The sequence below is a fragment of the Chelon labrosus genome (genome assembly GCF_963514085.1).
Source record: "Chelon labrosus genome assembly, chromosome: 19".
Lineage (NCBI taxonomy): Eukaryota > Metazoa > Chordata > Actinopteri > Mugiliformes > Mugilidae > Chelon > Chelon labrosus.
Window position 1 is genome coordinate 24,875,599 of NC_140352.1, and position 26,464 is coordinate 24,902,062.

General features: G+C 38.9%; 2 protein-coding genes across 3 annotated transcripts; one reads left to right on the forward strand and one right to left on the reverse strand.

The window, feature by feature from the left end:
* Positions 1-80: 80 nt before the first annotated feature.
* lrrc45 (leucine rich repeat containing 45) lies at positions 81-16,756 on the reverse strand. 2 transcript variants are annotated; one of them, XM_084568007.1, is made up of 18 exons: positions 16,539-16,756; positions 15,364-15,658; positions 14,659-14,720; positions 14,505-14,575; positions 12,815-12,993; positions 11,559-11,687; positions 11,342-11,454; positions 10,377-10,435; positions 10,107-10,184; positions 8,915-9,050; positions 8,137-8,214; positions 7,916-8,027; positions 7,756-7,826; positions 7,560-7,652; positions 5,830-5,922; positions 4,385-4,558; positions 3,399-3,546; positions 81-3,243 (listed from the first exon to the last, which is right to left on the reverse strand). In XM_084568007.1, exons 2-18 carry the CDS (start codon positions 15,590-15,592, stop codon positions 3,044-3,046), a joined length of 2,025 nt encoding a protein of 674 aa, XP_084424133.1. In that variant the 5' UTR covers positions 15,593-15,658; positions 16,539-16,756; the 3' UTR covers positions 81-3,043. The 2 variants fall into 2 exon arrangements, with proteins under 2 accessions (XP_084424133.1, XP_084424134.1); XM_084568008.1 differs by lacking the exon at positions 16,539-16,756 and having other exon boundaries at positions 15,364-15,682.
* Positions 16,757-16,844: 88 nt separating this feature from the next.
* On the forward strand, positions 16,845-25,068 carry trub1 (TruB pseudouridine (psi) synthase family member 1). Its single transcript, XM_084568096.1, has 8 exons — positions 16,845-17,102; positions 17,189-17,287; positions 18,652-18,707; positions 19,503-19,584; positions 19,653-19,725; positions 21,339-21,478; positions 23,589-23,645; positions 23,760-25,068. Exons 1-8 carry the CDS (start codon positions 16,853-16,855, stop codon positions 23,936-23,938), a joined length of 936 nt encoding a protein of 311 aa, XP_084424222.1. The 5' UTR covers positions 16,845-16,852; the 3' UTR covers positions 23,939-25,068.
* Positions 25,069-26,464: the final 1,396 nt, after the last annotated feature.

Sequence of the window (26,464 nt, forward strand, 5' to 3'; positions counted from 1 at the left end):
TTAATTTATCGACCCTATATGTGATGTTGTGACTGACATAGTCACACAGATTTCCGAATGCTAGTGTAGATGCAAGCTGGAAAAAAACACACTTCAAGGTATGTAGTTCTTAGGGGTCAGTTAATTAAGTTCATTAATTTAATTTCCTCAGAATCCCTAGAATAATTTGTCCCAGAAGTGCCTCATGTTTTCAATCCAGATGTCTAATAGAACCACAAAACAAATGGTTTATGTAGTGAAAACAAATGTAACATTTAGTTCAATCATTTGATCACTGAACATGAATAATCCAAAAATAGCTTTTTTTTTTTTTTTTAGTCTTGATAACCCTACTGCACAAGACAGGCTAACAAAGTGTAGGATCTCTAGTTACATATTGACAAAGGTTTCATACGCCTCAACCGGAAGTGAACTATCTTGGCAGTTCAGGATCTTTGGCTTTCTTTCGCAGTTTCAAGACTGGTGACCTCATACATCCCCACCCCGCCAGGGTATCACAGCCATACTGTAACCTTATCTCTCACACAGAATAACAGAATAAACCAGATAAATCATAGAAACATCCACACACTGAGAAAATATTTATTTCAGATTTCAGAACATTTTACTGCATGAAATAAAACAAATTAAATCACAAATATCCATCAATGTCTGAAAAACAATCGATATAAAACTGTAATTTGTATTATAAAAGACTGCATTAAGAATTAATTTAGGGTATAAAATATAATTTGTAAAAACAGTTCCCTGCTTTGTGTAAGCAGTGGAGACAGGTCTGGTTTGTGAGATACAATATTAAGGCATTGAACCAGAGCTTTCTGTATGAAACACTCACACAATCCTTCACTGCCTTGCATTTGTTTAGACAGGAGAACAGGTTTTGTAGAATGGGGCTAGACAGTGCGAATGGATATGGTGCTCATGTACAAGAAATGTTAAATACAGTTTATCCCATTCAAGATGACATAAGAATAGAAAATCTTTTGCAACGATCCAAGCACACATAAAACACCAGGACGCAGTTGGTCATCGAGTTGTTCTGCCTCAAGTGCATTAATGTGCAAAAATATGGAACAAATTACATATAGACCACAAGATATAATGTGTGAAACGTGGCTCCTCTCTGGACTTCCCCAGCAGATGTCATGGATGGATTTTCAAGCATGGGACCTTGATCAATTACTGCTGCTGTTTTTCACTTAACTAAACGATCAGCTAGCAATGTAGGCAGATGATGTTCTCATTATTTGTCCGATTAGTTGACCATTCTTTCTTCAGACAATTTTGTCCAGGTCCTCTGGCCTCCTCCCACAGTCCAAAGACATTAATGTTAGGTTAAATGGTGATTCTAAATTGGCTGTAGGTGAGTGTGAGTTGTTGTTTGCTTCTCTGTGATAGACAGACGACCCCGCCTCTAAACAAATGTCAGATGGGATAGGCTCCACCCCCCACGACCCCCTGCCAAATAAGTGGTAACAGAGATAATCTTTTCTCATTCCGACCATGCTGACATTTCTACAGTGATGTGTTCCCAGCTCTCAGCTGTTACTGAAATGATGGACAAACAATGGAAATAAGAATCTAGCTGTAATAAAACACACTCTTTTTAAAAGAAATCAACAATATTGCCATCCATACCAGCAAAAGTGACTTTAAACTAAGTTACAATTTAGTTGTTGAAAAAAAGGGGATGGTGTGTAAAATGTAAATAAAAAACGGGTACAATGATATGGAAATTATTTACCTCTAACAAAAAAAGCCCAAAATGACATAAACTAATTTTAAGTTTGACCCTATGCATCAACACGCTTCAAAAGCATTGGGATAAAGGCAAAACACAACACTGGAAAAGTTGTATAATGCTAAAATAGAAAATCTGGTGGGACATCTCACCCTAATTCTGTTGATTGGCAACGTAATTATTAAAAGAGCACACTAAAGAGACAGATGTTGCCATGCAAAGTAGCAGTGATGCATGCACATTGTCTGAATCCAAAGCACACCTTGCTTTTGCCGATCTCCTGTAACTCTATCCTGCTCCTGCGCACAAATTGCCAAATCCTTTCAGATGTCTTTCAGAAGTAACGGTGAGGGGTCACCTCTGAAAGATTGTGGTCTGACCAATCCAAATTTGAAATTCTTTTTGGAAATGATGCACCTTCCACCTTTCCACCAGAGTTAGAGGGATAACCTGGCTTGTTATCAGTGCAAAGTTCAATGGCTAGAATCTGTGATGATATGGGGGTACATTAGTGTTAATGGCATGGGTATGCAGGTTATAGAGCAATAAATGCTGCCATTCAAATGACATGAGAGCAGAAGCCAACGCTGAGAGCAGAGTTGGCCTGTAAGAGCATGCATGCCCTCCAGGAATCAACAAGCAACTCTTGGCTGTTTAGATCTTATATCATACCAGTGGTAGTTAATATTTGTGCTTATTCTGGTTAATACAATTTGCTTGTGCGCGTGTTTTACCAAATGTGACATTTGATATAAATCTGAAACCATCAGCATGGCTCCATGGTAAATGAGTGAGTCTGCAAAGCAAGCCTGCTGCAGTCAATATCAGTTACCCACCGAAAACATATAAATCAAAGAATATGACAAAGAAGGCCCTGAACTGTTGAGCAGCTGAGTTTAAATTATTAGAAAGTCATTCTGTTTTTATTAACATTTTACAGCATCCCATCTATTTTAAAAATGCATGTGTAAAGTTGAGTACCATTTTCTTTACACTAGACACAGCTCATGTGTTGGGATTAAAGGTAAGGCATTAAAGCAACGTAGCAATAAAATAGAAACAAGGGCAAACTAGGATACAGTTTAAATCACACAAGCACTGATGACTGAACATCTAGATATTGTAAACCTTCACTTTGTAACTGGATCTGCACATTGTGTTAGGTTTGATTATTGCTCATATGCCCCATTATTCTATTCGAAAAAGCAGGAAAATAAGGAATATAATCCAAATTTTCTTTCCATGTCTTATCCGGTGGGCTATTCTGACCTGTGCAAGAACTCAGATGTTGATGTGTCTGGGTCATTTCTTGGGGCTGCTGTAATGTCCTAGAGGAGAGCCTTGAACGTATGCAAGGACAGCACTCTGCAGGTAGCTTGCTCTGTGGGCCTCATCCTCCCTCATCCTCTGGATCTCCGCCTCCTTCAGCCGTAACTTCTCCAACATGGAAGACATCTCACTCTCCTTGTCGAGGAGCGCCTCTCTGTGGTTACTGCTAAGTACTACAAGACAATAGGCCAGATTGAACAAGTTATACAAGAAAGCAGCACAGAAAATATTTCAGGTTTGTTTTAGTCTATATCCTGCATCAGGAAATGTATATTTTTATAAATGAAAAAATATGTAAAGAGAATAAACAGAAATGGGGAGGGTGTACCTTTAATCTCCCTCTCCAGAGCACTGATCTTTTCTTTCAGTCCTGCCTGTGCTGTCCTCTCTGCCTGCAAATGTCCAATCTGCTCCTGCAGCTCCACCCTCACGCGGCTCACCTCAGCCACCTTCTCCTGGTCTTTACCCGACAGCTCCTGCAACAGAACAGCGACTGTTCAACATCCACAGCATGGTACCTCTACTTAATGAACACCCTTTACTTACAGTATGACTTCTGGTGGCATTTCAAATGAACAAGGCTACTATACAATAGTCTAAGTATCAGATGGAGTTTATCCTGCTCAACCATAAAATCTGCCCCAGCACGCACTGGGTGCCAGTTTGTGGTCTGTAGTACACACTGGATAATTGGCAGTATATCACAAGCTAAGAGAAGCAGCACAGTTCTCTGAAGTGCAAAACTCACTCACCTGAATATAAATTACTTTAGTTTTTAACAGCTGTTAAGAATAACATTTAATGATTCATTTCATTTAGTTAAATATTCAGTTTCCACTGCATACATTTGAAAGACTACAGCCCTGTCAAGACCAGGTTGAGGCCACTTCAATAGCCGAATTACAATGACTGACTTCCTGTTGTTTTTAGAACACTGGAAAACACCAGGCCCTTTCACCTCATGCAGGATCCTTGACACGTGTCCCACAGTATGGAAAAGTTTGACCTAAAACCCTGTGACAGGAAGCAGACAAACTAGACACAGATAGAGCTGGGAGCTTGTCAGCGTGAGGTGACAGATCTAACCACTGAACCACTGAGATGCCTGTCGGATGTCACGTTTATGAGGCCCCACTTCACATGTTAAAGTGAATCTAATAACAACATACAGCATTTGGCAATGCAGATGGATGAAGGTTTTCCATAGCTATAATAGTGTGGCTGGTATTGTGTGTGCGTGTGTGTCATCGTGGCATAAGTGTGGTTTTGGAGACACTGTGAGTCTGCAGTGGCGGGCAGACGGTGGGTCCTGACCTGTTGGAGCTCCTCTATTCTGCGCCGTAGTCCGTCCATCTCAATACTCTGCTGGCTGTTCTTGGCCTGTAGCTCGGAGGTGGTCTGTTTTTGCTGAGAGCAGTGAAGCTGGACCTCCTGCAGGGAGGAACGCACCATGTGGAGCTTCTCCTCCATAGATGACACATATTCCTGCTACTCAGAGGAAACAAGATGGAAGGAAAGCATTGCATGAAAGCCATTCTAATGTAAAATGAATGGTTTGTGAAATGTCTTAAAATACAGTAGTAATGTAAAGTGGTAATGTTTATTTTCCTGTTCTAGTTTCATTAATGACAACTTTAACAGCTCGGTCTTAGGACTGTTAGTGTCACCATCACACATCATCATTTGACTGATTGGTTGCCAAACTTCAAGAAGATAGGACGTGACAGGACATTAAGGGATGGGATGAGACATTACTCTGATTGTGACTTTGTACATGACAGCTGAATAAAGGCTGTTTGATGTCTTTTGATGAAGTGCATAAGTGAAAACGGGTTAAGAGTAAAGATGTGGATACATAAGAGTAGTGTGCTGTAGATGCAAGAGTCTATGACAGACAGTGACATGCCACTACCCTGTAAGACAACGTAAATTAAATGTATGACATCCCTTTGACAAAATAGCAGAAGGCATGTCAATTCTCCACAAATAAAGATGTTAGTAGTAAATTCAATTTCTTTTTCCTCCACAATCATGTTCACAGAAATAGTCATTATTTAATTATTTAATGGATATCAATTAATATTTATTTGAATGCAATGCAGCAGTCTTAGCCATAACATCTTAAATAGCTGACATTATAGTGAACAACAGTATCTCATAAAATTAAAAAAAAAACCCAAAGGAAAAGAATTGTCCTTGTTTGCCATTTGGACATTTAGGGCATTTTAGATTCATCCACAGTGGAGTTGAGGCCTGTAATGTCATCTGCAGTTAGGTCCTCCTGCTATTCTTTACATACTGTAGCAATATATTAAAACACAAGGAAACAAGATGCAACATTTGGTTGGCCTCACTTACAGTATTTTCAAGACCCTTGAAAGATGGATTTAAAGACTTAAAGTCATTTTGAAAGCCTGTTAAATTCACACTAAGGTAGAACTGTATTGGCAGAATCTGACTGAATCAGTTTTTTAACCCAGATGGACTCAACACAACCAAGGCTCAACATAACAATGCTTGGAAAACATGAAGAAGATGCAGAGCCTAGCTCCACCCATCCGACCAAACAATGCAACAGGGAACAGGCAGCAAGCTGCGCTCACCTGGGTTTTACTTGTGGACAATTAAAGCCTTCAGTAAATATGCAGCAGATTTGTGGCTAGTACAGCTATGAGGTACACGTTGACAACTGAATTATTAATTGGAACATATAATTCAACAGCTTGACTTCAGTGAAAGACAGAGATGTTTCCACCTACCTCCTCCAGACGCGCTTGGGCTCGCACTCTTCTCAGCTCGTCCTCTGCCTGGGTCCTCTCTGTCACACATGCTGCTTTAGCTTTGCTCAGCTCCTAAAACAGATGGACAGTACTTTAATGCATACATGTCACATGATCCCAGCAGTGATTTCAATACTGAGCTGCAGGTGATGACACTTTTTTCTGTAAAATAAAGGCGATTAAATGGATATAGTTTTGGACAGATCATATCAAGTACAGAGTTTTCACCAACTTTACTAACCCTAAACAACTATTTTAGAGTTGTACTCTTCAGCACTAATAGTTATATGGTAACCTTGACCATAGAAGAGGAAAATTCCTGGCAAAAGGGATACTAAGTCGTGAATTTGAATAACTGTCTGGAAAATACAGACAACTTTCTTCAAATGTCAAAGCACTGTTAGCTCCATAACTTTTTTTTTTTTTCTCTATTTTTTTAGGTATGTATGCGTGTAGTATATATGTGTATATGTATATGGGTGTGTATATTCATTCATTCATTCATTCATTTTCTATACCCGTTTGGTCCTGTTAAGGGTCACGGGGGTCTGCTGGAGCCTATCCTAGCTGTCATCGGGCGAGAGGCAGGGGTACACCCTGGACAGGTCTCCAGTCTATCGCAGGGCTAACACAGAGACAGACAAACATTCACACTCACACTCACACCTACGGCCAATTTAGAATCACCAATTAACCTAATGAGCATGTCTTTGGATGGTGGGAGGAAGCTGGAGTACCTGGAGAGAACCCACGCAGACACAGGGAGAACATGCAAACTCCACACAGAAAGGCCAGCCGGCCCATTTATTCGAACCGGTGACCTTCTTGCTGTGAGGCATCAGTGCTAACCACCTCTCCACTGTGCCGCCCGGGTGTGTATATGTATGTATATATATATATATATATATATATATATCTTCCTTATATTTTTACATTTCATATTTGTACATTTTGTGTATAAGTTGCTGCACCGTAGGCCTTTGAGGAAAGTAATTTCAATCCTGTTATGTGTTGCACATGTCAGAATTGACAATAAAGCTGACTTTGACCTCTTTCTTGCTTCTGCAACTCTCTTCTCCTCTCATCCCTTATATCCCACCTCCCTTTTTTTCTGTCTCTTTAACTTGCCAGCCTCAAGCAGATGGGTCCCTCCATATGAGCTGGGTTTTACTCAACATTTCTTCCTGTTAAAAGGGAGTTTTTCCTTGCCACCTTGACCTCAGGGCTTGCTCTGGGGCATTAAGATTTTAGGTTCGGCAGAACGATTTGTGACAATTTGTGTCGTTATCGACGCTACATAAATAAAAGTGGTTCATGATCTTAAAAAGTAAAACAAGATAAAATGATTCTGAATACTGTAACACCCTATCTAATACGTGGCTTAGAGTACCATTTAAAAAGTTTGGCCAAATCAACTAATCGAAGGGGTTTTCTTAATGTTTACTATTACTTTACTCTCTATAAAGATATGATGTGGATCTTGACCTGACTGCTGCAATCCCCCTGCCTAAACCCAGCCGAGTTGCACTGCAGAGTGAAGGAACAGAAGCCAACAAATGCTCAGCATTTGAATGGTTGTCTGTCTCTGTGTGTTAGTTAGAAAGTGGAATTTGGCTGATGTGAGATGCCATCCATTAGGAACGTCCCTATTACCATTATTATTATTATTGTGTTTTAATGTTTTAAGCATGGACAGTCTGTGTTCTGACCTCTTCCAGGTGTATCCGCTGTCCTTCCAGTTTGAAGATGCGCTCCTGCAGAGCTTTCTCGCTCTCTTCTAGATGTCGATTGACATGCTCCACCTGCACAAGAACGATATTTTTTTGCATTTTTTTCCTGGGGTTTAATCGTGGATTTAATATTGAATGTATAGATGAATGTATATCTATGTGACAAAGATACTACCTCTTTCTGGTGGAGACTGTCCATGTCCTCCAAGACTTGCTTGGACCTTCGCTTTTCTATTTCCAGGCAGTCTGTTAGACACATATGGAACACAGAAAATCTCTGCTGGGTCTCATGTGAGGAAATGACATTCTCTTGCATTTTCAGCTGTGAATGTTACCTTCTGCCTGTGCTAGTCGCAGCTTGAGCTCAGCTGTTCTGTTGGTCAGCTCCTGCTTCAGTTCAAAGATCTGCTGCTGCTGACACTTACATCTGCGCTCCAACTCCTCCACCTGACAAGCAACCACAACTAGGCTCACAGTACTTACAATGCATTTTGTGTAAATAATAATAAAAATAAAAGTGCAAATAATGCATTCATACTATTTTGAAAAGACATACTTTATTCCTGAGTTGGTCGTTGGTTTCTGTCAGGTTTTGGATCTCTCTGAGGAGTTTTCCTTCTCTGAGTGCGTTGTCCTTCATTGAGGTAAACAGGTAAGATTCATTCATTTGTTCAGCAATACAGTATCTAAACAACAACATGTAATGGCTAGTAAATATTTTGTTGCAGAATGAAGATTCCTGACTCTTGACAGATTAGACTATTTCTGATGCTTGTGCTTTACCGCCCTCTCAACTTTCAGCCAATCTCATGTCCATAGCCTCTAAAGCTAGAACGCAAAACAACAGCTCTGATTTAACAAGTCAGCAAGAGGAAATTATCATAGAGAAATATTTGTAATATCTAAAAGTTGGGTCAAATTACATGGGAAGCTTACTTTTACAACGAGCAGTAATACCCACTTTGATAAGGTCAACAAGTCTATTTCTATATGAGCTATATATGAGAATGTGTAGGCTGAACATATTTCTTCATTATTATGTGACATTGTTTGACCCAGTAAAAAACAGTTGATAACAAAATTGATTTCCCCTTAGCAGTGTTAAATGTATTAACAAATATGAAAACTTTCATTAATGGCTTAAACACATATAATATATACAGTACACAAGCTGAAACAATGCAATTGGACTTGTTGGAGTTTTCTTGAAGCACATTTTACCACTCAAGTGGCTTCTTCAGTTCTTAATGACTGGTTGTGAGTTTAGGTTTGCATTTTGTAATACAAACCTACACTCCACACCAGTTATTCAGAACTGAAGAGTTCCTCTGTACCTCTTGCTCTTTCTTCCTCTCTCTGCTCTGTCGTTCCTTCTGTTCTTCTTTCTCAGCCTTCACTCGAGACAGCAGTTGTCCCATGTTGTGGTTTTTCTGTTCTGACAGAGCGAGAGCAGCTTCTGTCATCTGCAACCTGCACAACACAATATATGGTCGGAGTTTTGGAAAAAATGCGCCATTTACTCAGCTGATCTTCTGTCAGTTTTTACTGTAAATGAATTGCTGTCTTGATTATATAATTTCATTCATTTCACTTTCAGAAAATATTCTCTGGTTCCAGCTTCTCTGATGTGTGTTTTATACTTAACAAATAAGTATGCCTTTACACTCATAAGACAAATCGTTGTACTTATGCTGTGGTCAAATTTGATGACTTTAAGTACTGAAAATTAAAAAGTAAAAATTTCAAACTCAAAAAAAATCTATCATGAAACACAACATGCACTAAAACAAAACGAAACAATGTCGTCAAGTGTTTTATGAAAAGTATTAATGTTAAACTAGACATCTTTGCTGGTATATCCAATCTTTTCATTGACAGAGCGCTCATATGGCATAATATGCGTCAGTCTGAAAGAATATAAGCTTTTAGTGGTGGGTCTATCTGTGTAACAGAGGGCCTGTTCAGACCTTGCATTAAGATCCAATCCAAAGACGCTTTTCTCCACACAGAAAGGCCCAGTCATGGACCTTCGAACCCTGAACCTTCTTGCTGTGAGGCATCAGTGCTAACCACCACGCCACTGTGCCGCCCCCCATTAGAGACATCAGCTGTTAAAATATTGTACTGTGCCTCAGATGATGCTGCGGTTTATTTACATACAGAGCGCAAAATTGAGATCGGATCTGGAGAAGCATTTGGAGAAGCATGTTAATGCCAGGTCACACAACACACACAGCTGGTCAATTGTGATCAGCCCAGATCTGATCTTAATGCAAGGTCGGAAAGGGTCCTGAGAAGTAAGAATAGCTGTCTTTTTAGGTGTCTGATTAAATATTTAGCATGCATGAGTATTTCAAGTAGGCTCAATGAGTGGAGAAGCCACACAACTGACAGTGGTCATACTGTTGTCCTACACATAGCCTTGTATGTGACTGAAGAATGGTCAAAGTCACACAATTACAATCATACAAAAAGGACTGTGTTACTCTTCCTATATTTAACATTGAAGGAAGATGAAATGATTACTTAGCAGTGAGAGAGTTGACAGCTGACTTCCTCTCATTCAGTGCTTCCTGTAGTTGACCAATTTGTATGGAGGTTGACCTAACGAGACAGGAGGTTATGAGGCTTTTGAACACAACAGATCGTGATCACAATACATATTTACTGAGTGAAATATGGATTTCTCAAATACAATCGATATCTAATTATTTATTCTATGCTAGAAATATATAGTGTTATAGCGTTGAAGCAGTTTAAAAAAATATGGACAAAGATAGGGGCATTTCCACTCACCTATTGGAGCGTCCCAACTCCTCCTTCTGCCTGTCTATGGTTTCCATCAGACTTAGGAACTAAAAGACAGGATGAACAACCATAGTCATGTCCATAAATGGGGTAAGATTCAGCTCAGTGAGCCGCTGTGCTTGATTACTACCTCACAGAGCTGATAGCACAGGTATTCACATGAACTAGTATTTGCCATGTGTTAGACTTTATGTTGAAAACCTCTCACAGTGATTTTATGACTTCAGACAAAGACTTGCATCATTTGTAAATGGTAGTATGTACACTATCTAGCATCTTCTGGCAAAGAAAAGCAAAAACAGTTTGAAGTTTAGGAACCAAATGTGATTTGAATCTAAGACCTTGGTAAATAAAACTAAATGTAATCTCAAACAATATCCTTGTTTAACCAGCTGGGTTCATTTCAGTCTAAATCTAGATCATTTAATAAGCTTGTGTGAAACCTGACAAACAAACTGGTGCCTATCAAACAAACTGCACAGCATCTATCTGAAAAACAGGATGTGGGCCTTATCAATATAGTTCGGTATGATTTTTTTGCTTGAATTCAAGCACAAAAGTATTGTTAATTCCATTTTGAAGTAGTCTGTATAAATGATGTGTTTAATTCTACCAATTGTTCATTGGCCACAGTAACACATACACACATCAGCAGATTAAAAGCAGTTAAAACAGAGCTGTGTGCTATGCCTTGGGATGATCCTTATTTAAAGGTGAGCGGAATATAACAACCACACAATCCGCCCCCCTGTTCTTCAATGACTGTCTGTTATTTCAGCCAGCGCAACTTGATTTCAAAAGTAATCAAGGGGATCACAAAAACTGTTCAATCAATGAGTTACCAGTCAGTCCACGTGGATTTGAGTTTCTTAGTCTGAAAAAGATCAAAATACGAGCATGTGACAGCACACTAAACCTATCAGGATTTCTTCATTGTTTAATGTGAGGGTTACCTGTCGGCCCTTCTCTTCCTTCAGTGTTTGAATCTCTTTGCTGAGGACCTGGGTCCTGCTGTGGCTCTCCCTCAGGGTGGACTGCCTGTCTGAGTTGTGCCCTATGGCCTGCTCTGGAAGGATTAAAGAAAAATAAAACTTTCACAATAAGGATTATTCAAATATAAGCTATAGTGATAACAGTATTATTAGTACAGTCTGTATATATAAGACGTACCCAGTGCTTTGAGTGTGTCACTTGGTATATTATTTCCTGCCATCTCCAGTTGCACTATGCTACTGTTCTTTGGCAGAGCCTCCAGCAAGGACCTGCCACCCAGCAGACCAACGTTGTTCCACCTCAGATCTGTAAATAAGGTCCGTAAGAGAGGCTAGAATGGACCATCAAGCAGTCATAAAAATACATCAGAACAGTAAACAAGTCAATCAGCAAGAACTATAAACCAGTTAAAAGAAATTAGCACTGTGTACATATATTCTTCAGCTGATTATTGTGAAAGAGTGAAAATAATAAAAAAAACAAGATGAAGTTAGAAAATTAGAGATTCTTTGTACAAAGAGCCAGAAACAACACAGGAAGCTTTGTTATAAACTAAGTTTTAACAAAGGTTATTTGATATGTGAAGAATGTGTCAGAAGATAATCACAGAGAAAATGATAATTAAAAGAAAGAACATTTAAAGATCTGCTTCCTTCTATGTTGAAGGTGGATTAGAAGTGTAATCCATGTGTGAAAATGATGTCTCATGCTCCCTGAACCACTCTTTCACAATTTGAGTGCCATGAATCCTGGCATTGCCATCTTGGAATATGTCCGTGCCATCAGGGAAGAAAAAAATCCATTGATGGAATAACCTGGTCATTCAGTATATTCAGGTAGTCAGCTGACCTAATTCTTTGGACACATAATGTTGCTGAACCTAGACCTGACCAATTGCAGCAACCCCAGATCATAGCACTGCCTCCACAGGCGTGTACAGTAGGCACAAGGCATGATGGGTGCATCACTTCATCTGCCTCTCTTTTTAGCCTGATGTGATGGTTCCCCACTATCCTTCCAGATTTTAATAATGCGTTGGACAGTTCTTAACCCAATTTTAGTAGTTTGCCAATGATTTGATCCTTCTCAAATAGACGAACATCTTTTCCATAACCATGGGATGTGTCTTTCAACATGGTTGTTTAAGAAATGAGAAGCTACTCATTGCATAAGTTGGGGTTAAATTGTTGCCAAGTGAAAGATAATCACCCATGCAGTAATTACCCAATAGGAGGCTCGTACTTATTTGCTTAGTTAAATCCAGGAGACGACTTTTTTTTTGGCCAGTCAGTGTAGGAAAGCATGTGCAGATTAGCTTTAGCTGGGGCTATTTCATCAGCTGACCGTTAATAGCTGGATTGAAGTCCAGCTATTTAGATTTATTTAATGCTTGACAAAATCACTTGGTCATATTTAATTTCATTGTGTGTCACCTAGCACTTCTAGGGTGCTGTTGCGTTTGATTGCCAGAGCAAGCTCAGAAGCTCCATGATGGTTGATTTGATTGTTGCGCAGGTCCAGCTGTGTCAGAACAGTGTTGGAGGCCAAACCGTCGCAAAAGAACGAGAAGGCTTCGTCCCACACACCCAGCGCATTCCACTCCAATACCAGCCTGCAAACACCATTTAGAAGGTTTCAACATGAATCACTTCAACAATGTGTTTGGAACATTTTTCACTTTTGCAGCAGTGGGAGGTTATTTGAAATTCAGAAATGATGCAGAAATGATCAAGAATCCTCAAATGATACAAAGGTGAGAGTCATAGAGAGTAATAGAGTAAATGCCAGGTAATTTATAAATAAATATATATACATTTCTGCATGAAAATTACTCAAAACATCTAAGGATTTTCACACAAGTCTTGAAAGTGAAGTGAACCCACTAGAACTAATGAAAATTAAATATATATACGTATTTGTTCATTCAGGAAATGCCATTATATATCTGCGAGTTGCAAAAGTAAGTGCACCTCTAGGTTAATTTCAAGGCCAGATTAGAGTCAGTCAGTTCAGGAGTGTTTCTAATCAATGTAATGAGACTGGTATTGTCCCATGCCTCTTTTTGTTTAAGAAAATCTAAGATTTGCCACAGTCTGATCTTCACAACACATGTTTGAGGAAGCAAACAATGGCACTGTCAAAAGAGCTTTCTGAAGACCCCAGAAAAAACAAGTTGTTGTTTGATCATCAGGTTGGAAAAGGTTACAAAACCATAACTAAAGAGGTTGGAATCCACAAACACACAGGGTGTGAACAAATGAAGGAGATTTAAGACGACTGTTACCGTCCACAGGAGTGGTTGAGCAACAAAGATCACTACAAAAGCAAGATGCAGGATAGTCCGAGATGTCACAGAGGAACCCAGGGTAATTTCTAAGCAACTAAGCCTCTCTCATATTGGCTAATGTTAATGTTCGTGAATCTACCATCAGGGGAACACTAAGCAACTATGGTGTGCAGGCACCACAGACAGAGGGATTCTGAATAATACTATCAAATTTGAACCAAAAATGGTTAAAGAAGAAAAAAGTTTTGGAATGGCAAAATCAAAGTCCTGACCTTGTTGCGGAAGGACTCGAAGCAAGCAGTACACGTGTGGAAACCGACCACCTAAGAACTGAAGCAGTTCCGTACTGAGGAAATGGGCAAAAAGTCCTCCAGGCCATTGTAGACGACTGATCAGCAGTTACCGGAAACGTTTAGTCACTGTTTTTGCTGCACAAAGGGGTTCACTTACTTTTGCAACTCATAGATAAAGTACGTACAAATGATTAATGTTCTTGAACAAATAGATGCACAAGTATAATATTTCTATTTTATGTGTTTGATGGAACCCATCTACTTTGTCTACTTTAAAGACTTTCAGGACAAGAAGGGGTTTTAGTGTGAACATCCCCTGCTGTTTTTGCAGAAATGTAGAAAATTCTGAGGGGCAAATACTTAAGGTGTGCACTGTATGTATGATTAAAACATTTGTAGATATTAGCGTGAGGTTAATATGATTTGATTGCAAATGCCCATTCTTAACTGAGTATGACAAATTGAAAAAAAAACATTTTCAAGGGCAGTCTGACATTTGGTGCTGTAGATAAAATATTGTCACATTAAAAGTATGATTCTTACCTACGCAGAGTCTTGTTACAAGCCAACAACTTTCCAAGCACCTCAGTCCCTGTTGATCTCAGGTTATTTCCCTGTCAATATATATACATAGATCATAAAGGTCATTAGTGTGTGAGTCATTTGTTTATGAGCAGTCTAACTTAGAAGGTGTTACCTTCAGATCCAGGACTTTTACGGTTGTGTTGCCAAACAGTCCAGTCAAGAGTACTTTGGCACCTGACAAACAAGCATGGAGGCAGACATTTTTACATAATGTCACACTTATTATGCAAAATCACATGTGCAGAGCAGAAATAAATCAGTGTATCTACTAACCAGTGTTGTGTTTCAAGGCCTAATATGTCTCATTGTTTTGTGTCATAGAACTTTATTGTTGTCTAAAAGCTAAAATCATATCGCAATCAGCCATGCTGTTCCACTGGGCAAAATGTTCCTTCATTACCTTGAACACACAGGGTAGTTTATTTCCATCACACATCATACCATCATTTTTCCACAAACAACTAGAGTTCACATAACTTCTAACAAACCCTATTTATGAAATGTTTGAAATGTAACCATCTGTTGGGGTCACAGACGGGGTATAAAAGTCAAAATGTGGTTTTATGATTTAATAGAACAGAAAATATTTTAGTAATACCAGCTTTCCCCTTTAAAAGTAAAGCTAATGAAATGGCTTTAAGGTAAGGTAGTATTTTAAAGGACACAGTTAACCAAGTTCAAAGTATAACATGTGGAAAAACAAAATAATTATTAAGTATATAATTACATTTATACAGTATGTATTCCAATTGTGAACTACTAAAAAACATACAGTTATTATAACTAGGATACATATAGAGTTAAAAAGCATGCATACCTTCCTCGCTGAGCATGCAGTCACTGAGCAAGACCTCTGTAAAGGCAGTATCTTTTTGGAAGACCCTGGCCAGCACGGAGCAGGTATCTACAGACAGGCTCTCCCCACTTAGGTCTAGCCTGGAGCCCTGAGAAGTCATGCTCTCCTGGAGCTTAGCCACAACACTCTCCTGAGGTTCCCAGCCTCCCTCCTTACACAGGCGCAGGTATGTCCGTCTGAAATCCTCCATCCTGACTTACCAGAATCCAAACAATCTGAGATTAACAAATCTGTCTTTACTTCTTCCTTCTGTGTTCTGGGGAGGGAAAAAAATGGAATTTACAGACTAGTTCTAAAATGACTGATAATGAAATCATCCTTCAAGCCATTTTTCATCCAAAAAAGTCAAACATTCACTTGTTCTAAATTTCAAATTGTGAGGAATCTTCATATGTCTTGGTGTTTTGCAGTACAGGGGTTAGAGTTCTAATGATCCCTCATGCCCTGTTACATGTTTTATCATGTCATGACATCCACCAACAGTTCATTGCCATCAGGAGTTACAAAATGTAAGACCAGAGTCAAAACCAGCAGCCTGTGTGAGGTTGAATTACATCATGAAAACAATACACTGTAATGGACAGTGAAGCCAATCATTTTAAGGTTACACACCATGTTATCACCTAAAACATACCACGACTACAGGCTCCACTCATTCTTTAGGGTGTTGCCTAAAAGCACCAAGTACCTCGAACCTAAACATTTAGTTAGTGTAATAAACATAAACCAACAGTTGCATGAAACTAACCTGGGAGAACTATGCCCCACTAGACCATGTTGTGGTCGCAATATGCAATTGTGGTCATTTTAACACATCTAGTATAGTTTAGTTTAACAGTGTGACATAAATGCACACAATTCAATGAAAAGAAACACGTCTTGCTGAAATCTTATGGTTACCGAGTTTGAATACTGCATCTGATGACTCAGAAAAATGTACTGACTAACATTTTGTTAAAATATGTAGCTTGTGGTGTATATGCTTAACTAAAACTGCAGAATTTTCAATGAAAGTGGCGCGGAGTGCAGTCGTTACATCTCCACGCTCGCGTGGGGCAATCAAACCAACAAGCATATTCCGGAAGCTTTCTGCTAAGAAATAACACTTATATATAAAAAAGAAAAAAGTCACAGACCTTGTCGACTAACAAACAAACATCTTCCTGTCAGTTATTTTGTTGTAGCAGATAGACCAGCTGACAGAGAAAAGGAAACCAGGCGACAAAGTAACTAGGAAGTGGATTTCGGCGCAAAGCATTTTGGTCAGCGTAGTTTACAAAACAGAAGCCCTCTTCAGCCAACTTTATCTTAAGTGAGGAGGATGACACAGCTCGCTAAAATGAAAGCAGTTTCTCCGGTCAGGGACGAAATGTTAAAGAGGCCAAAATGTTACTCGGTGCCATTTTGTAGGTTTTGAGAAAATATCTTTCTTAACTTACATAACCAGCAGATGGCGGTAAATACTGCAACGGCTCAGTTAGTCGCATTTGGCAGCAAAATAGAAGACGAAGAAGAAGAATCTTGGCTGTGGCGGAAGAAGAGCAAAACAAGCATGGCTGGGAACATTACTAACACTGCGTCTCCCATAACTAGTTCTTTGTCAAAACTACAGTCTTTAAATGGATTGTTTTCGATTTACAAAAAACAAGGGCCGACATCTGCAGATGTGTTAAATGCCCTCAAAGAAGCTTTACTCAAAGGTAACAGTAAAACACAGCAGAAGTAAGTTACTCTACTATCTGTTAAAAGCTGACAGTAAAACAAATTTGTGGTTCGTATCTTTCAGAAGCGGGTGTCCAGAACCCAAACCCGAGAAAGAGGAAGAAGCAGAGCCTGAAGATGGGGCACGGAGGGACGCTGGACAGTGCCGCCAGTGGAGTATTAGGTAAGTGGGTACCACTTAGGATACCATTCACACACCGGTAATGGCGTACGTACAACTGTTGTCATTCATGTCTGGGATTTGCAGTGTGGGGAAATATTAAAGGGAGAGGTTTACTTGTTTAAGACTACTAGGCTAATAGTTGTAGCTTGGTTGGATTTTCGAGTTAAGGCTGTGTCAAAGAGGCATGCCCACACACCAGGATTACCAACTGGTAAAAGCACGCCCCAGTTGGTTAACTCAGGTAAGTATGAAGTTGTTCAAAAATTTGAAGTAAATTATCATCCATAACAGGTTCTTCGTAACCCAATGTTGTGGCTTTGTCTCGCAGAATAAATCTTTCTCTGACTATGGTCTTGAGCAATGAATAGTTTAATTTACAGGAACAAGTTTGCAAAAAGTTTGTTTAAATATTCATTTATTTACTTTTACTATTTTCAACAGTATTGTATAAAACAAAAGATTGTGTAGTGGAGGGAAAGTGAGTATTTTAGAAATTTTAACAAAGCAGGTGTGGACAGGTTCTCACCAGTTTATTTCTCTTGCTAAGCACAGGCTTAGTTTACCCCAAGTCTATCCTTTAAAGAGGCCATGTACCCAATTCAGATACACATCACAACAGGCCAAGATGAATTATGCCTCTAGAGTCCATTCTGTACTTCTCAACAGAATTCACCATAATGGAAAAAGTAATTGAAGAGGGCGATGAATGGCCTCATCACACAGGGTTGGGTAAACAAAAGTCAGGGGGTATTATGTTAGTGTAGTAACTGGACAGAAAGCAAAGAAAACAACCACTATTGAAAGAGACCGGATTGGACACTGTACTGGTATTGTGTGTTAGAATGCAAACGTTTAGTAAAGGGTACTAAACACAAAGAAGATAGCAATGTCATTAGTTTTCCAATGTTTGGTCATAAACAAATGTGAAACTTTGACCTGATAACAGAGCTTGATTAGGTATGGATAACCATAGTTGTTGTTTTTATATATATATATATATATATATGTGTGTGTGTGCACAAATCACTGCCTCACCGTCTCATAGTTTTAGCAATTATTTACTTGTAAAAGTTTCTATCTACCTCAGTGTACATACAGATTGTCTTTATATTTCTATTTTTCTCTATATATTCTTCAGTGTTGTTCTTTTTGTATATATTTTTCAAAGTTATTATTGTTTTTCTGAAACGTTCCTGTCAAATTCGTTATTGTTTTTTGTATATATTTTTGCCAAAGTCTGCGCTACTGTGACAAGGAGATTTCCCATACGTGGGATAAAGAAACATTGTCTCATGTCTTATGTCTTAAGCGGTTCAAACTGCACTTTAGTACCTAGACTCTAACATTGTCTCTGCTTCTTTCAGTTGTTGGTGTTGGGAATGGAACAAAAATGCTCAGTACAATGTTGACTGGCTCGAAGGTGAGTGGAATTGTGCAGAAGGAGCTGTGTTAAAATTGTTTATCTTAAAATAATGTTCAAGTTGTGTCAGTATGGTATTAACTGGAAAAACTGAAGAAATCACTTTGTACTCCTTTGTAGATACAGGATAGAAAATTGTGAGTTACGGTACTCCATTATAGTTCTTCACTCAAGGTGCACTCAGAAAACATCATGGTACAGCATCGTCCCAAAATGTTTTATTAAAACTGATGAAGTTTGTACACTATTTTAGGGCAGCATATTTCCTGATTTGTTGCAGGCAGATAGAAAGATGTCCCGTGGCTGAAATAGAGGTTTCCAGAAAAGTGACAGAAAGAACTGCTTGAAATGTTCAAACAAATAAACGCATGGGTGTGTGTTGTAGATTGTTGTGGATCCTCGGATATTCAACACATTCTCTAACCCTTATATAAGAATAAGAAGTTTTCATTGTCATTGCCCAGTAAAAAACAGCTCACTAGAAAATCTACAATATATACTGGGCATTCCTACTGTATATTCTGTATAAAGGAAGTGTGACATCAACAGTCTCAAACACACAGTGTATTTGGTATTTCTGGACTGACAATCCGTGTTACTTATCAGCCGACATACTGTATAGACTAATATCAGTAAACTCTTATTTCTGCTATGCTGTAGTATCAACCAATAAATCACAGGTGTTAATCTACAGAATAATAATAAAAAAAAAAGCCCAAATGAAGTAGCTGTAGACACATTTGCAAATTTCAGCAGTTTCAAACCAAACAGTGATTTAGAGTGTGTATTTTTCAGAAATACGTTGCTGTAGGGGAGCTGGGAAAAGCCACAGACACTCTTGATGCCACCGGCAGTGTGATTCTGGAGAAAGACTTTGGTAAATACTGTGTGCAAATGCTATCATTTTATCCAGCAGTTCATCTCATACAGCTTTTTATTCTGTAGGACATATAACCAGACTGGACATTGAGGAAAAGCTTAAAGCTTTCACTGGTGACATCATGCAAGTGCCTCCACTGTGAGTAAGTCCTCCAACAACAACATTTATGTATGTGATGATAGACAGTACCGGTTTAATGTCATGCTCTTGGTGTCATATGACATGCTTTATAGTACATTCACATGCACCACAGCAAATTATCAATAAGATTCTCCCGTGCAGGAAGTTGAATAGCAGAGGTACTAGGAAAACGTTTTTTAACAGAACATAATGCATAGATTTTTGGGATTGTTTAGAAATGATGTCATCACATACTTTGTCCAGCAGAGAGCACTCCAACTCCGCTGGTTGGATACTTTCACCACTGTGCAGTTCAAATGTAACAGAATATGCCATTTTCTCAAAGATTTGTGATAAAGAACAGCTGATTTACATCAAATGGAAAGGGTTACACATTAATATAAAAGAGTTGGGCTATTCATCAATCCACAGCTACAAGCTTTCTATCAATGGAGATGATTCAGTACTGCTTTTGTGATAATCACCCTGAACATCAAAGTAAGGCCAGAGCTTAAACAAGCTAAATGTAAAATATATTTTACAATATCCTATTTATCTCTAAAAAAAAATAATAATAACTGAGCACAATCTGAACAAAATCTGAAGAAATTACAGCTTTGTCGTGACAAAGATGACTATACTATGCATTGTATTGGGACAGGGAACTATGGTGCCCAGTCTGCCCTCAGTTCAACAAGCTCTTAATTCTCGAGGTTACTGGCCAAAAACAAACAAACAAAAAAAAGGCTCTGCAAGTAAACGGATGGAGCATGATGCTGTACTCGCCTCATTGCCTCAACAGTTATGCTAACATTTACTCTAAGCAATATCTTATAATGGTACCTATTTGCATAAAGTAAGTGATAGTGTTAATATGTTAGCTAAAATATACATTTGTTCAGACACGGTTCAGCTCCCTCACCTAGCATTTTATCAAAGGGATGTGTTGAAGGTAACATCCAAGATGAAGATGATATGATATCAATGTTAGCTCAGTATAATCTGAGCTAACATTGATATCATATTATCTTCATCTATAATCTATAATCAGTTTTAGCAGCTTGGCATGTTCTTGACTTGTTGTTTGATTGTATTTGGCTTTTTAACATAAATGATGGTTGAAGTTATGAAGTTAAAATGTGTAAGGATTATCTGAAAAAAAAAACACTTCATAATCTTGCAATCAGTTGGTATTACTGTTGAGAGATGAGTCACGATTAAGGTTGAAAAGTTTTCTTCGTTTACATTTCGGGACAGTACGTTGTACATGATTGAGAAGAGGACAGGACACACCCACCGACAGGATTTAATCTTTATCCTCTCATGTTTAGGGCATCAGGGCTTAAAATTTTAATGGTTAAGAATATCTCAATGATCAATATGTTGTTCTTTTTATTTTTTATTTTTACTACACTACTATAGGTCACATTAAGTGAAGTGTCCACTAAATATAGGATAACAGCCTGAAGTTGTTACAATTCATTCATTCATTACTGAGGGAGAGGGGAATGCTTCTGCTAAAATGTGTATAAACTCTGCATGTACTCTGTGTACATTCATAAGCCCAGTCTTCAGTACAGGTGATCCCATTGCTTTTGAATTTCTTTCTTCTTCTTTTTTTTTTTTTTTAGCTACTCAGCGCTGAAAAAAGATGGCCAGCGTCTGTCTATCCTGCTGAAGAAAGGTCACAAGGTTGAGGCCAAGCCAGCCAGACCAGTCACAGTGTACAACCTGACTCTGCAGGAGTTCAAGCCTCCTTTCTTCACTCTGGGTGAGCACTCCTTGCATCATTCAGTATTTTTTTCTTTTCTTCTTTTCTTCCTCTATACTGACTTCTTTAGCGTTTTGCACATAATTTCCTGCCTTCTCTGTTTTGTTTTTGTAAACCTCTTTCCAAAACAGTTTGGACACAGTTCGAAGATGCATTTGATCAATTATCTCTATTGTCATATACGCTATATACTTTTAATTTACCATTACAATGGAGACCTACGCAATATTTGGAAGGTGGTCATAATGTTATGGCTGGGAGTCCAGGATCATTACCATATAATTCTCTACACAGAAGCAGTTATACAAAATAGAATAAAAATAAATAAATAAAAATATATAACAAAATTAAATATACAGAATAGAAAAAGAATAAAAGATCACAAGCAGTATAGTGCATGTGTGTATGTGAGGGTGTGTGAGGCAGTTCAGCAGTTGACTTCATACTGTTTTCAATTAAATATACACTGCTTGGCCAAAAAAAAAGTCGCCACCAAAAAAATAGGCCACCCACTCTAATATTTTGTTGGACCGCCTTTAGCTTTTTTACAAGCTGCAGCTTTACACTTTTCTCTGTACTGCAGATTGCTGTGCTCTGACGCTGTGGCATTGTTTCGATAAGCTCCTGCAATGTCACAAGATTTATTTCCATCCAGTGTTGCATTCATTTTTCACCAAGATCTTGTATTGATGATGGGAGAGTCTGACCACTGCACAAAGCCTTCTCCAGCACATCCCAAAGATTCTCAATGGGGTTAAGGTCTGGACTCTGTGGTGGCCAATCCATGTATGAAAATGATGTCTCATGCTCCCTGAACCACTCTTTTACAATTTAAGCCCGATGAATCCTGGCACTGTCATCTTGGAATATGCTTGTGCCATCAGGGAAGACAAAATCCATTGATGGGATGACCTGGTCATTCAGTATATTCAGGTAGTCAGCTGACCTCATTCTTTGGGCACATTATGTTGCTGAACCTAGACCTGAGCAACTGCAGCAACCCCAGATCATAGCACTGCCCCCACAGGCTTGTACAGTAGGCACTAGGCATGATGGGTGCATCACTTCATCTGCCTCTCTTCTTACCCTGATGCCCCCATCACTCTGGAACAGGGTAAATCTGGACTCATCAGACCATATGACCTTCTTCCATTGCTCCAGGGTCCAATCTTTATGCTCCCTAGTAAATTGAAGCCTTTTTCCTAGTTAGCCTCCCTGATTAGTGGTTTTCTTAAGGCTACACAGCCGTTCAGTCCCAATCTATTGAGTTCCCTTCACATTGTACATGTGGAAATGCTCATACTTTAACTATTAAACGTAACCCTGAGTTCTATTGTTGTTTTTCTTCGATTTCATTTCACCAAACATCAGAGGTTGCACTAGACTTTTTCGTTGTCTGTCATTTTGACTGACAAGGTCATAAAAATCCCATCATAATCTATTTTTACCCATCACTTTAATTTTTTAAAAATGATAATAATGCAATTCAATAGAAATTTTCATTAAAATTTCATTAACTTTCAGTATTGACAGTATTGACCTTAAATGGTAGGTGGAAAAATCAAAGTTTGGGCTGCCGACACTCGGTCCGTACTCGGACCGGGACTGCTACCGCTAACAGCTCTTAGATGGTACTGTAGGGTTGAAGTGCTTCGGTGGTATGCAAACTATTTTGTTTTGCACAATTTGCACAAAAACTCATCAGTCCTAGCAACGTGCTTTCATCCCATTCCTCCATTTTGGTAGCCCTTAGCCGCATAGACATAGACATATATACATATATTGCATATATGTCTATGGTTAGCCGAGCTCTTACGTGTGCATCAGTATAATCGGTGTACCAGGAAATCGTGCCCTGACAAAAGTTCCACGATGTTTGGAATGCAAACTGCGATTAGAGACAAGAGACAATTAATAATGTCACTCGCCACCAAGTGGTCAGGGGTGGGAATTGCAAACTGTCAAAATGACAGATGGCCTTCAGATTTTTCTGTCACAGTTTTAAAAGTACGGTCAGTGACGGAAAATATTCGGTTAACGCGACCCATGCCAAACATTGAAGTCATTAAATTGCAATCAACCCGTTCAAAGAGTTTTATTTGCTTAACAGATATTGAGTGTGGTGGTGGATTTTATGTCAGAAGCTTGGTGGATGACCTAGGAAAAGGTGAGATAACATTCATCCTTTTTCACAATTCCCTTAAGAGCATGTTGATGTCAGTAACAGGAAATCACAACTCAACAGTCCAGCTTCAAAGTAACCAGTGTCTCTGTGCTGCAGCTCTGTCATCGTGTGCTCATGTGAAGGACCTGATCAGGACAAAGCAGGGTCAGTTCTGCTTGGAGGAGCACGCCCTACATGAGGAGCAGTGGACACTGGAACACATCCTGCGGTCACTGCAGCCCTGCTCTGAGGGAGACCAGGAGGTGGACCATCCAAAACCGCCAGGGGCTGACTGACACTCGAAGAGCACCGGGACCCACAGTGACCCAAAGCTGTGGTTGCTGTCTGAATGATTGTTAGCATGAACTGCGTACTTGACTTCTTCAGTGGAATTACTATCCAGGTGGTTTTAATACATTTCCAGTAAAGAAAACTGTAGCACTAAATGTGTCATGTCCTTAAAGTGCATTTATTTGTGAGTTAAGGGTTCGGAAGAAAGGTATTTAAAATTAATCAAACAGCTATTGTCAGTTTACACAGGTGTTATTTGTGCGAAAATGTAGTAAAATACTTTCAGTTGTGACTTGAATAATGCTTGCGTAAATTTAAAATCTGGTTTCCAAATGTCATTCATATGAAGTTTTTCCACTGTACCCTTTGAAAAAACAAAAACAAAAAAACATTCTGAGATTTTTCCATTCATTTTAATATGGCATAGAACACAAATACAAGTAAGTGAGTAGGTGAATATGCCATTTGGGTTTTTGCATTTTCATTTTCACTCAAATAACATTTCATAGTCATGTTGAGACTTTCATTTTCAAGTTTAAATTATCACTATAATGTAGTCCCATGTAGTCTCCATAAAGATGTGATAAATTTGGTTTTCGAACACATTGGACTATTGTAATGACTACTGGTTCTGCTCCACATTCTTGTGGCTTTTGTGTCATTTGCAATTTAAGTTTTAGTTAAGTTGCAGAACCCCCCTCGCAGCCTTTAATACAAAAGCAGATATGTATTAGCTGTTGTACCTGAGGATGAATGTGTGGAAATGATGTGCAGTTTTCACTGAACTGTGCCCCAACAAAAGAAGATGTTTTGTTATTGTTATTTCATTCTGTAATGTAAAGAGCAGTTTTGTTTTTAAGAATGCTGTTCTTCACGTCTGCAAGCATTAATGCGTCAGTGTCTTTTCAGCATGTCTGTTCGGTTTGTTCAGTATCTGCCGATTAAAAAATCTAAAACATTTACATGGCAAAATTGAGCGTTTCTTTAAACACCTTCACATTAACACATAATTTACAGTAGCATGCTTGACAAAGGTCTTCGAAAGTCTTAGAAAGCATAGCTATATGTTTCTTCAAAAAAATCTTTTAAAAGCTTTTTGACTTTTGGAGGGTCTTTAGGGAAGTAGACATAACATATAGACATAACATATTTTTGTACATAAAGTAGTTAGTAAAAATATTTAGCTATAGACCTCTGTGCTTATGTAAAATTATTAATATGTGGAGCATAATCAGTGTCTGTTGTTTAAAGTGAATCCATCAATTCATGATGATTGCCTTATCATTCCTGCTCCTGCAGATAAACACTTGCAATTTAACTAACAAAATTATACATATACCTATTGGGAAGAAAAGCCTGACTTCATTTTGGACTTAGAGGTCCGGGACTTAAACTGCTGAAAGGTGCATGGTGTCACCAAACTCTATAAACATGCAATGATGATGGTGTTAACTGACCTGTTGAGGGAGGTGTCAATCACAGTCTGCAGGGCCACACATCAAAAATGAAATAATCATTTTATCGCTGCAGAAAAACAGCTCATCTTGCTTATAAATGATACTTTTATTACGTTTATTCAAAGTTATACATATTTATACATATTTTACAGTGTTTAAATGATACTGTCGGTAATTAGACGTCTAATGTGCACATTAGATGTTTCTCCTAATCAGAAGCTCACTCAGTGGCGCTTAAGAAAGTCCAAACTTCACAGAGAAACATTAAAGTTGTGTTCGTGAACATGCAAAATTTGGGTAATATTGACAAAGGTGGAGACAGTGAGAAGCTGTATCTGTGAGTCGTTTGAATTGTTAATGGGAAATACATGGCGCCAGCTGCCAGGGAGCGGCTGTGAGAAGTTATCAGTCGTTTTTTGGACAGGAGTCTGACGCCACGGGAAGCTGGACGGATCAATGAGCTGCAATGATTGTCTCAATCCAAATATTAGCCGTTTGGTGATTTCTTTCATGTCTTCAAGGCTGTTCATATCCCTGTTTGCTCTCTAAGTCCACTTTATCTAAATTACCGCCGTTAGAAAGTTGGCAGGCAGCGGTGCACGCTTTAAAGACGCATCACAATATCGAGCCATCGGATCCTATTAGAGAGCGCGTTTATAGGCGAGGAGCTGTGTTCTTCCAACACTACAGGGTGACTAGCGACTGTGGGCTGCCATTAATGAACTCACCTGGTGATAAAATATCAGGATGATCATAACACATGCAGCTGGACCCATTAGAGGCAAGGATGCGGCTTCTGTCCGTGCTGCAACTCTGATACCGAGAAGCTGCCGGTTACTGTTTGACACCTTACGGAAACCTGTTTGAGGGGATAGACATGCACTTAGTGAGCCATTAAAGAGATTTGCGTTCATAGGCATTATCTTAAGTATATCACCTCGCTCACGCTGATAGGCTGGATGGATTTCACAGGAAAACTCCAAACATTCAAATCATGAGTTAATCACTCGCCATTGAGCTACACCGTTAAGGATGTGGATTGCAGTTAAACTGTATTACATAGTTAGAGATAAA

Excerpts from the sequence above, each read along its gene's own strand:
- trub1 (XM_084568096.1), top strand. The coding sequence starts at position 16,853 with ATGGCGGTAAATACTGCAACGGCTCAGTTAGTCGCATTTGGCAGCAAA. Across the intron at positions 17,288-18,651 it reads TGCCGCCAGTGGAGTATTAG|TTGTTGGTGTTGGGAATGGA; the intron begins GTAAGTGGGTAC and ends TGCTTCTTTCAG. Across the intron at positions 18,708-19,502 it reads CAATGTTGACTGGCTCGAAG|AAATACGTTGCTGTAGGGGA; the intron begins GTGAGTGGAATT and ends TGTATTTTTCAG.
- lrrc45 (XM_084568007.1), bottom strand. The coding sequence starts at position 15,592 with ATGGAGGATTTCAGACGGACATACCTGCGCCTGTGTAAGGAGGGAGGC. Across the intron at positions 14,721-15,363 it reads CTGCATGCTCAGCGAGGAAG|GTGCCAAAGTACTCTTGACT; the intron begins GTATGCATGCTT and ends CTTGTTTGTCAG. Across the intron at positions 7,827-7,915 it reads GCGACTAGCACAGGCAGAAG|ACTGCCTGGAAATAGAAAAG; the intron begins GTAACATTCACA and ends TGTGTCTAACAG.